The 10,020-nt window shown below is 43.8% G+C and overlaps 1 protein-coding gene across 1 annotated transcript; it reads left to right on the forward strand.

Moving 5' to 3' along the window:
• Positions 1 to 925: 925 nt before the first annotated feature.
• On the forward strand, positions 926 to 9,428 carry ANKRD1 (ankyrin repeat domain 1). Its single transcript, XM_032836682.1, has 9 exons — positions 926 to 1,055; positions 1,699 to 1,875; positions 2,737 to 2,874; positions 3,003 to 3,110; positions 4,314 to 4,412; positions 5,799 to 5,897; positions 6,103 to 6,201; positions 6,338 to 6,436; positions 8,966 to 9,428. The coding sequence occupies exons 1-9, from the start codon at positions 1,029 to 1,031 to the stop codon at positions 9,074 to 9,076; spliced, it is 957 nt and encodes a 318-aa protein (XP_032692573.1). The 5' UTR covers positions 926 to 1,028; the 3' UTR covers positions 9,077 to 9,428.
• Positions 9,429 to 10,020: the final 592 nt, after the last annotated feature.

Raw genomic sequence — 10,020 nt, forward strand, 5'->3', positions numbered from 1 at the left:
CCCTCTGCCCCTTTAGCAATGTGTCTCAAACCTCGATGCATCAGGATTTTGTGAGTGCTTTGAAAAATACAGATTCCTAGGACCCACCATAAATGGATTCAGAATGCCCCGGAGTGGGCCCAGGAGATCTGCATTTTTGATAAGCTTGCACAGCTGAGTGTTTTAGCGATAGCCTCTGAGAACCTTGGCTCTATGACCCAATCAACACCATGCCGTTTCTAAATAACTGATCTCCTCTAATCTTGGTGGGGACCATTTGTATCAAAGAGGCCCCAGTAAGTATGTCCTTTTAGATGACAGGAAGCGTGTCATGTGCTAATTATGGCCAGTGACACCATAAAATAAAAGTGCATTACTGAATGCTTTCAGTTTCTTATAACGATGGTAAGGTGGCATGTCATGGGGCCTTTTTAGCCCTAGACATCACTCCAGAGAATTCCAAACCGATATAGACAAGGGTCATTAGGACCCGGATCCTTTCCTCTCAGACTGTTTACTGATAGGAATAGGATGTCCTAAAGCAACACTTCCCGCAAGTGAAGTGTTGATAAGTCTGGTTATCAGCAAGATATTACTGGCAGTGTGCTATGCAGGGCATTTACATTTTCTTGATAGGGTTAGTCATATGAAAGCTGGCAAAGAAGGAAAAGGAGCAGCCTGTGGTGCAGTATCAACAGACAGCTGTCCCCTGGCTTCTCGATAAATAGGATGACTTGCATTGCTGAGCGGTGTGGTCACCGCCCAAGGAATGGCCCTCTCACATTTCTTCCTGATTCACACATTCAGGGGGGTTACTTGGCAGCCCCTCCCTCCTCTGCTTCCCAGACACTGAGTCTGGAATGAAAATTCACCTGCCTCTGAGTTGGCCGCGGGTGGGGGCAGGGGTGTTACTTGGGTTCCCAGGTTGGGAGATGACCTCACCCGGCCCTTGCTATATAAGGCGACCGGTGTGGAGGGGCTCCGCAGGGCTGACTCGAGGCATTCGTTCCACAGCAGCAAACACGCAGACGAACCAACCTCAGGCTGACATGATGGTGATGAAAGTGGAAGAGTTGGTACGTAAGACACGTTGTTGTCTCACCGTGAAAACCAGTTTAGTCTTGGTTTTTATATGTCCGAAATGTCCTTCTTCTTCAGGCAAAATGCACAGGTACTCTGATGTTGTCCACAGAACAGGGTTGGCCTAAGTGATGAAATAAGTGAAATTGGGAAAACAAATCTGGCCGTCATGAATGTTCTCTGTATTTCCTATTTATTATCTTCTCCTTTGGTTTTCTTACTAAAGCGTGGATATGAGGATGCCTTAGGGAAGAAGTTCTATGGCTAGAATAGATGTCTGGAAACTTCCACAACTCAAGGCCAAGAGTCAATCAAAAGTACCTGAAATGGAAGAATTTTAAATAATCATGGAGGGGTTGTAGTTTTCTTAGGTGAAGTGTGATTAGGTGGATTAAAAGTGCATTTAAACGTATCAGCCTAAACTCAGCCTTGCTTTACCAAGAGAGGAGGACCATCGTCTGATGGCCTTCCTGGTCTCCTGCAGCAGCAGCATGTCCCAGCCTGAGATCTGAGAGCACAGCACACGGATGTGGCTGTCATCAGGCAGGGAGGACCAGGGACCCCCTGCAACATCGTCTCTGGAGAATGATCCCAGGGTAGGCCCTGCTACTTCTGACCTACAATTTTTGTTCCCCCCAGGTCACGGGGAAGAATGGCAGTGGGGAGACTGGGGAGTTCCTACCTGAGGATTTCAGAGATGGGCAGTATGAAGCTGCTGTTACTTTAGAGAAGCAAGAGGACCTGAAGACACTTCCAGCCCACTCCCTGAGCCTGGGGGAGCAACAGTGGAAAATTGAGAAAGAGCGAGAGGCAGAGGTAAGGACCTTTCTTGGAATCCACTAGTGTGGGAAGTCAGGGATGGGTAAGAGAAGGAGGTGCCAGGCAGGAAGGAGAAAAGAGAGGAGACAAAATAAATGCAACCACTCCAAAGGTGTTTCTTTGCCAAATTCAAACCCATAAAGAGACAACTTCTATAGGACAGGTTGTAGGAACTAATTCTGTAGCAAGACAATGACTTCTGGATTCTGAATCAATGATTGAAGGTTCTAGGACTACGTTCTGATTTAAAGACTTGGAGAGAGAAACATGACCAGTGAATTTCTGATGTCATACACTGTCTAGTTAATCCAAGGCAAGAGAGACTTTTTCTCAATCACATGGCTTTGGCTGTGTTCATTATCTGTGCTGACAAACTCTGTGGTTTGTCAGTGTGAATTTTCATTCCTTACTAATTGCAGATAAAACATGCCTTAGTTAGCAGTAGTCCCAGGAAAGCCTGCTTCATGAGCCCTGCTCTGCAGGCTGCCTGAAAGAGACTGGCATTGATATTTCAGAACTTAACCCTTATTGTTGGATTCTTTTGAGTTAAATAAAAAAATTCGGCAGAAATCCAGGGTTTGTTTATGGAAATGATGACTCGATGCTCAGTTACAGACTACATCCTAACTCCAATGAGTCAAAGGCTGATGCTACAGGCAAGGGAAGTGAAGATGAAAATGTAGACGCCCAAAATTCTTGAATAAGAAGTCACTAAGTCAAAGTCAACGATTAGTTTTAAAGGTTGTTGTTGTTTTTTGTTTTTTACTGTTTTGCTCCAGCTGTTTCCCCTTGCAGATTTTGTTTAGACACAACCAGAATGCTGGTCACCATGTTTTGAAATATGGATTTCTTTTTTAGCTCAAGAAGAAAAAACTAGAACAAAGATCGAAGCTTGAAAATTTAGAAGACCTTGAAGTCATCATTCAGCTGAAGAAAAGGAAAAAATACAAGAAGACTAAAGTCCCAGCTATAAAGGAACCTGAACCTGAAATCATTGTAAGGACGGTTTGCTTTGGTAGTATTACATGTCTGGCATTAGGCTGCCGGGGAATAAATATCTGTGGAGGGTTTGATCGGATGTCGGAAAGCTCACGGTAACTCCCGCGCTCTGCTCTTGGCTTTAGACGGAACCTGTGGATGTGCCGAGGTTCCTGAAGGCTGCTCTGGAGAATAAACTGCCAGTAGTAGAAAAATTCTTGTCGGACAAGAACAATCCAGATGTCTGTGATGAGGTAACTTCTACAAAGCACTGCAAAATCCAGCTCATTCATTTTGTGCTGTTTCTGCATAACTTCTGCCTTGCTAACATGGTGCCAACAAGCACTCCACCTGGAACAGTCTCTCCAGCTGTTGTCCCAGATGCTGCTAGCATATTAGGGTAGTGCAGCGGTCCAGAACAAAGAGGCTGGATTCATGCTGAGAATTGCAGCATTTTTTGCACTCCCATATTCTTCCAGCTGACTTTTTAGTTTGTCTTTAGCTTTTTATGTTCTTGGGGTAGACTTTTAATAAGGCAGGACCAACAAGTCCCTTTTAGACAGACACACAATAGCATCATCCTTTAAAGAAAAAAAAAAAGATTTTATTTATTAGAGACAGAGAGAGTGAGGGTAAGCACAAGCAGGGGGAGGGAGCATGATGCAGGGTTCGATCCCAGGACCCCGGGATCATGACCTGAGCTGAAAGGAGATGCTTAACCAACTGAGCCACCCAGGCACCCCAATAGCATCATCCTTGATTGGACCTAAACACATCACCACTACTCAGGGACTCTGTGACTCAAGTTCAAGTGCTGGCTCTATCACTATGTGACTATTTGATTTTAGCAGCTACTTTGCATTTCCTAGACTTCTGTTTCCTTGTCTATAAATAGAGGGCACTGGAGTGAACAATGGCAACAGTTGTTCTAGGCCAAATAGTCAATCCATTAATATGAAGTCTTTTTACCAGAAGCACTAATCCTTTTTGTATCCTTTCTCCCCGGAACTGAATGGGGAATCATTTCTGAAGTTGAACTAAAAATGAGTCCCCCATTCTCTTAAAGAATTGAATACTTTTTGATATTCAACCCAGCAACGGGCCCAGATGGGAGAAAACCTTCTGGTCTGCATGGAAATTCTACACAAACAATGAAGGCACAAAAGTCAAGAAAGGGAAATGTCAGTGTTGAGGTAGTTGTGAGCTTGAAGTTCACATCCCTCCACATAGACCACTGAGCACTTAGAAATGTATCTGCAGGAAACTCAAGCCTCAGTTGCAGGATCACTGTTCTAGTTCTGAAATTTTAGTGCATTTGACAATTCTAATTCAAAAAGAAGTACTCGAGTTTCTATCAGTGAGGTTGTAGGAGTCCTCAGCTTCCTACCTCTTAGAAAGGATTTCTGATCATTTTTATATGCATCGCTATCTCTCTTTTTAAATCTCTCTTCTGACAGTATAAACGGACGGCTCTTCACAGAGCATGCTTAGAAGGACATTTGGCAATTGTGGAGAAGTTAATGGAAGCTGGAGCTCAGATCGAATTCCGTGATATGGTAAATATATTTCTTTGTTTGGAAATGAGCCAAAATAAGGAATCCATATGACGCTTGAGAAAACCTATGATGAAAAATGGGGCTGATTGGATTGAAAATTGATCTGAGAAAACCAGGCAAAAGCTCATTTCTCCATACAAAAGGAAGTTGGGAGATGGGGCTAGGTCATGTGGAAAGTATTTTCCATACATACTGAAGAGGAGACGAATGTTCGAGGGAAAAGAAGGAAGTGAAAGCCACTGCATGCAATTCAATATCCCCATCAGAGAGTTGGGTTAGTATCAAGTCAGTAGCATTACTGAGAAGTAATACAGTCAGCACTTGCCTCTTGGTGTCCCTGTCCTTCCATTATACACGGCAGTCTGCTCGTGGCCCCTTGGCAGCCAGCGATGTGTCAGAATTCTCTAGCTGTACACCTTGTATGATAGATGCCATCAGTGAGATCAGGGGCTAAACTGCATATGGAATGAACTGCATCCATGGAAAGTAGCTGCTATTCAGACTTCAATAATTCAACTACTGTGAGTTCTACAAAGACCAGCATACAGCATATTTTATGGACTGAAGATTGAGCTGGGAAAATGCTTTATTTATTTAAATGCAGCTCAATTTGACTTTATAGCAAAGTGGAAGAGGGATATTAAAAAAGTCCAAAGAATTTGAACAAAATTGAACCCTGAAGACAAACACATAGGAAAGAAATAAAAAAAAAAAGTTTGCATGAAAAGACACTAACATTCATGAATGCATGATTTGGAAGGCCAGGAACATGTCAGAGAGGGGAAGAGGGCATCTCCCAAGAGTCAGGGCAGTGTGTGATGACCTCGAGTGGGGACACTTGAGGGACACTGTGTTGGCATAAACAACAGCACAGAACCAACAAGAGATGGGGAAAAAAGCACAGGGACACAGAAAGAGGTGGCAGATCCAGATTAAAATCTCTTGGAAGGGACTACTTTTATTCTGCCAGAATTTTAAAATGCATTTCTCTAGAACTTCTGAGTATATTTGGCAAAAGTGGCTAAAAGTTCCAGGCAGATGTGGGTTTGGATATCTATTCTGATACTTACTAGCTGTTCTTCCTTGGGCAAGAAACTTGACTTTTGGAGACTTGTTTTTCTCATCTGCCAAAGGAGCGCAGTCACACTTACCTCATAACGTTGCTGGGAAGACCAGTCCATCTAAAGTGCACAGCACCTTGTCGGCATGCTGAAATTCTCAATAAACTGTAGTTCTCAGTCATTGTAGTTGTAGTCCGGAGGGGGACACCCCACTGCTACCATGGATGATCTAGCCAGTCTGGTGTTCCCGGGTCTCAGAAACCAAGTATTAACTCCTCGGACCAGTTCTTTACATTAACTCATGTCCTTTTACCTTCTGGTATAGCTTGAATCTACAGCTCTCCACTGGGCAAGCCGTGGAGGAAACCTCGATGTCTTAAAATTGCTACTGAATAAAGGAGCAAAAATCAGTGCTCGGGATAAGGTATTTATTTCCCCCCTCCCCGACTCCTGGACCCCTCTCCCCTCCCTCCTCCTCTCCCAAAGCCACCTCACCATTTGGGTCAGCGGGAAACTTATGCTGTGTGGGGCACCATAGTGGCCACTTGTCCCCCTTGCACATGCCTTGGGGTCTGGGAGAGCCTCTGTCCCTGAGCCCCGCAAATCAGTCGCATTCTTCAATTTCCCAGTTGCTCAGCACAGCGCTGCATGTAGCTGTGAGGACTGGCCACTACGAGTGCGCGGAGCATCTCATTGCCTGTGAGGCGGACCTCAACGCCAAAGACCGAGTGAGTCCCTGGGCCAAGTTCCACCTCCAGCAGCTCCAGCCTCACTTATCTGGAATCACTCCCCAAGCCTGGGCTCTTGTGGGACCCACTTCCTAGCCTCGGGCCCCACTTTAGCCTGTGGTCTCTGCTTCTCTAGGAAGGAGATACCCCTCTGCATGACGCCGTGAGGCTGAACCGTTACAAAATGATCCGACTCCTGATTATGTATGGGGCCGACCTCAACATCAAGAATTGTGTAAGTACCCGAAACAAGCAGCCCCGCTTGTGGGCTTTCTGATGCATGAAAGCATATCTGCTCTTCTTGAAAACGGTCCCATAGTGGTAGGGTTTCAGGGTTGGGGGTGGTCTTGTGATGCTTTAAATGCCCCTGTCTATTCCCCTAATGACATTGCTAGTCCTTGGCAATGACTCGGGTCACCTGTTCAGAGATTGGTGGAGCCATTATGACACAATCACAGTGTCCAGTGATTCTTTTAAGATTTCCTCTTGAAAATATGAGACGGTCAAATTGCTCACCTTCACAAACCTAAGCACTGTCTTCCCTGGACACCCGTGGCTGAGCAAGGCCTGGGATTGTCAGGAATAAAGACAGGCACCATTCCTGAAAGGATTAAATTCCACAGCAGTCAATAGGGCCAAGAGCCAATGAACTGAAATTAATCAATATTGAATCCGAGTAATTCTGAGTAGTCCTCCCCTCCTTACAACAGCAGGACATGCTACCACTTTCTTCCAGGGTTAGCCATGCTTTTGCCTATATTTTTTGAGATAATTTCTATCCATTCTCCACTGTGGTTTATCTGCATATCCCTCAAAATAATTTCCTATATTTAGGCCCTGAAAATGCTCATATAAGTCCCTTCTACAAGTACGTGTTAATTTAGCTTCATCTGCAAGCCAGGGAAGAGAGCCAACTTTTCCTCATGGTCCCAATTCCCAGACAAACATCATCTAATATAAGCTTTAAAAATATCACTGGGAGGAATGGATATAAATTACCAAAGAAATAATTTGAAAGATTTGGTAGAGAACCACTTTACAAAGAAGGAAAACCCCAGTCATCTTCTATTGTGAATAATTTCTTCCCCTTATTGTGTTACTATGAGACTGAGAGGAATATTTTATCATAAAAAACACCCCCTCAAAACTGTCTTGGTCTTAGGAACAAAGGATAAAAGCAATAAACAGAGGCTGCTTGGATGGGAAAGTGTTAATAATAGGATCCCCTCATCCTTCATATTGGGATTGGTCTTATCTAATCATTTAAATAAATTAGCGGGAAAAAAGTAGATTTAATGAAATCTCCCAAACTGCGAAACTATGACAATTATTTTTAGGCAGTAAGACATTACCAGCCCAGAGAACTAGCCTACAGATTTGGGGAGACTGTGTAAGTAGCCAGAAAATCAGGAGATAAATTCTAATAGAGATGAGGTAAAGGAATTCGTGGAAGAATAGCCCAAAATATACCAATGGGGCTCAAGGCTTTGAATTATCAGTTAGAGCCCAACATAAGGGCCCTAGAACTATTAATGTCATTGATCCAATGGCTGGATATTCAAAGACCACTAAGCCACACCATCTTGAGGGGGACTGGAAACATTATTCTGTTGTCCAAAGCTCTGTCACCATGTGTACCGATGAGTGTTTCTCAAGGAACATGCTACAGAGGTAGGGAGTTCCAAAATGAGGGTTACAGGGCCACTAGTTCAAATAAGCACAGGGGCCAGGCAGATCACCTAAATTACATAAATGTTGGCTGCAGGGGTCTGTGCACATAACTTTTAAAGACGGTGGCTCCTCCCCACCCCAGCCCATTGTTGCTCTGTGAAGCCCTAGGTATCATGCTGGCCAACTCTTCTGATTTTCTCAGAGAGTTCACGGATTCAATTGGGAAATCTGCTAATTTCCGACTGTTGCCAATTAATTCCAACTTTTAAGAAATCTGAGTTCTGTCTGGGCCCAAACAAAAGAGGTCTCTAGACTGATTTGCATCTTAAAGCTGCCAGTTCACAGTCTCTGAGTTAAAGAGACTTCCAAAAGAACAGGGGTGGGAAATTTGAAGACTTCTCATATTTAAAGACAAGAATTGAGAGGTGACATGGTATTCATTTTGTAAATGTCTGGAGACCTACGCATAAGTGGAAAAGCATTTTGGTCTCAAAAATTATTAACACGTTGTTGATGTCCCCCCAAGAAAAATGAAATTTCCCAGGAGATCCTAGTGTGAAAACTAGCCCTCTCGGAGCAGTAATAGTTCTACCCAGCACCTGAGGACTTCGCCAAGGTGTCCAAACAGCTCGTTTACCATCATGTTTTATCAGGAATTGTTTTCCCAATCGATAGGAACTGGTTCTTGACCACTTTCTCCCCAGGCCTCTTCTACAGGATACTGGATATATAGAGAGGCATTTTTTAAATTTCAGAGTGACTTGGAATGCTCTTCCCATTTACTGTCTAGGAACTGGGGATTGATTTTTTTTTTTTTTTAACCAATACCTGGGGCAGTCCCACAGGGCGGCGGGGGGGAACCCAACAACAAAACCCCAAAACATTGCTCATCTGAAATGCCATAAAGCATTCCTGTGAGAAACACTGAAGGGCTGATTTGAATATAAACTGCAAATCACTCATAGTGGAAAGCATAAAACAGGTCAACAACACAGACCCATCCATTACCTCATTAAACACACACACACACGATGTGTAGAATTTATAGATGCCTTCCATCTGAAAGTCACATTTCCTTCTGCATTTTGACTAGGCTGGGAAGACCCCAATGGATCTGGTCCTGCACTGGCAGAATGGAACCAAAGCGATATTTGACAGCCTGAAGGAGAACTCCTACAAAACCTCTCGCATAGCCTCCTTCTGAGGGAAATGGCGCCGCTCGCATCCCGTTGTTCTTCACCGGCATTTTGAAGGCAAGGCCCCAAGGGAGAGCAACTAGTCCTAACACCCAGCTCCTATCCACCTGTTGTACAGCTGCACCCAGTGAAGTCTGGAGAAAGCACAGGCATATAGTTAGGGGAATTTCCCTTAGTGAATCTCACCCTATTTATTTTAATTTATTTCTGTTTATTTATTTATTTATTTACTATGATGCCACTGGAAATTCTGATCCTTCACGATGACCCACTTGGTGAGCAAAGCTTCATTTGTATCTAACACTTCGGAGCCTCCCCGTAGATTTGCTCTTGAACCATGTTAACGAGCAATGCTGTTCGTGCCTACTCATGTGCATCTAGTTGGTGGAAGATATTTCAAGGTGTTGTTTTTTTTAAAGGACAAGGGTGATTATTACAGCCTTCTTTTCTCCTGAATTTTTAATGCTGAAGTTTGGGGCAGTGGGAGGCGTGTAGAAACAGGAGGAGAAACTGTCGAATGAGAGGGATTCTGTGAGAAGGACGGTAAAGCCAAGCCGTCAGCCGCCCGGGCCTGGTATTCCTTACCAAGTCACACGTTGTACCAAGGTGAAGAGAATGTCGTGAGTGTAAGTGGCATGTTCGTGGCAGGTGCAGGCCACTGGGCCATGATGAAGTGAATTTGCTGAAAAAAGATGAAAGTGACCACAAAGTGTAAATGTGTAAATGTATATTATGTTGTATGTCTATTTTATATTCATAATAAAAGCAAATTCTAAACCTCTTTCTAAATGCTTCTGGAAGTATGGTGGGAAAGAACCATGTGAAAAAAGATGGAGTTTTTTGTTTTCCAAGTTTTGGGGATTGGAAATGTCCTGTAAAATAGTACCTCTCACAGTATTGACCATGTATGCAGACCACCTGAAGATCTTGCTAAAATGCAGTTTCTGATCCC

Source organism: Lontra canadensis, unplaced genomic scaffold (assembly GCF_010015895.1).
Source record: "Lontra canadensis isolate GAN:19392208 unplaced genomic scaffold, GSC_riverotter_1.0 scaffold3, whole genome shotgun sequence".
Taxonomy (NCBI): domain Eukaryota; kingdom Metazoa; phylum Chordata; class Mammalia; order Carnivora; family Mustelidae; genus Lontra; species Lontra canadensis.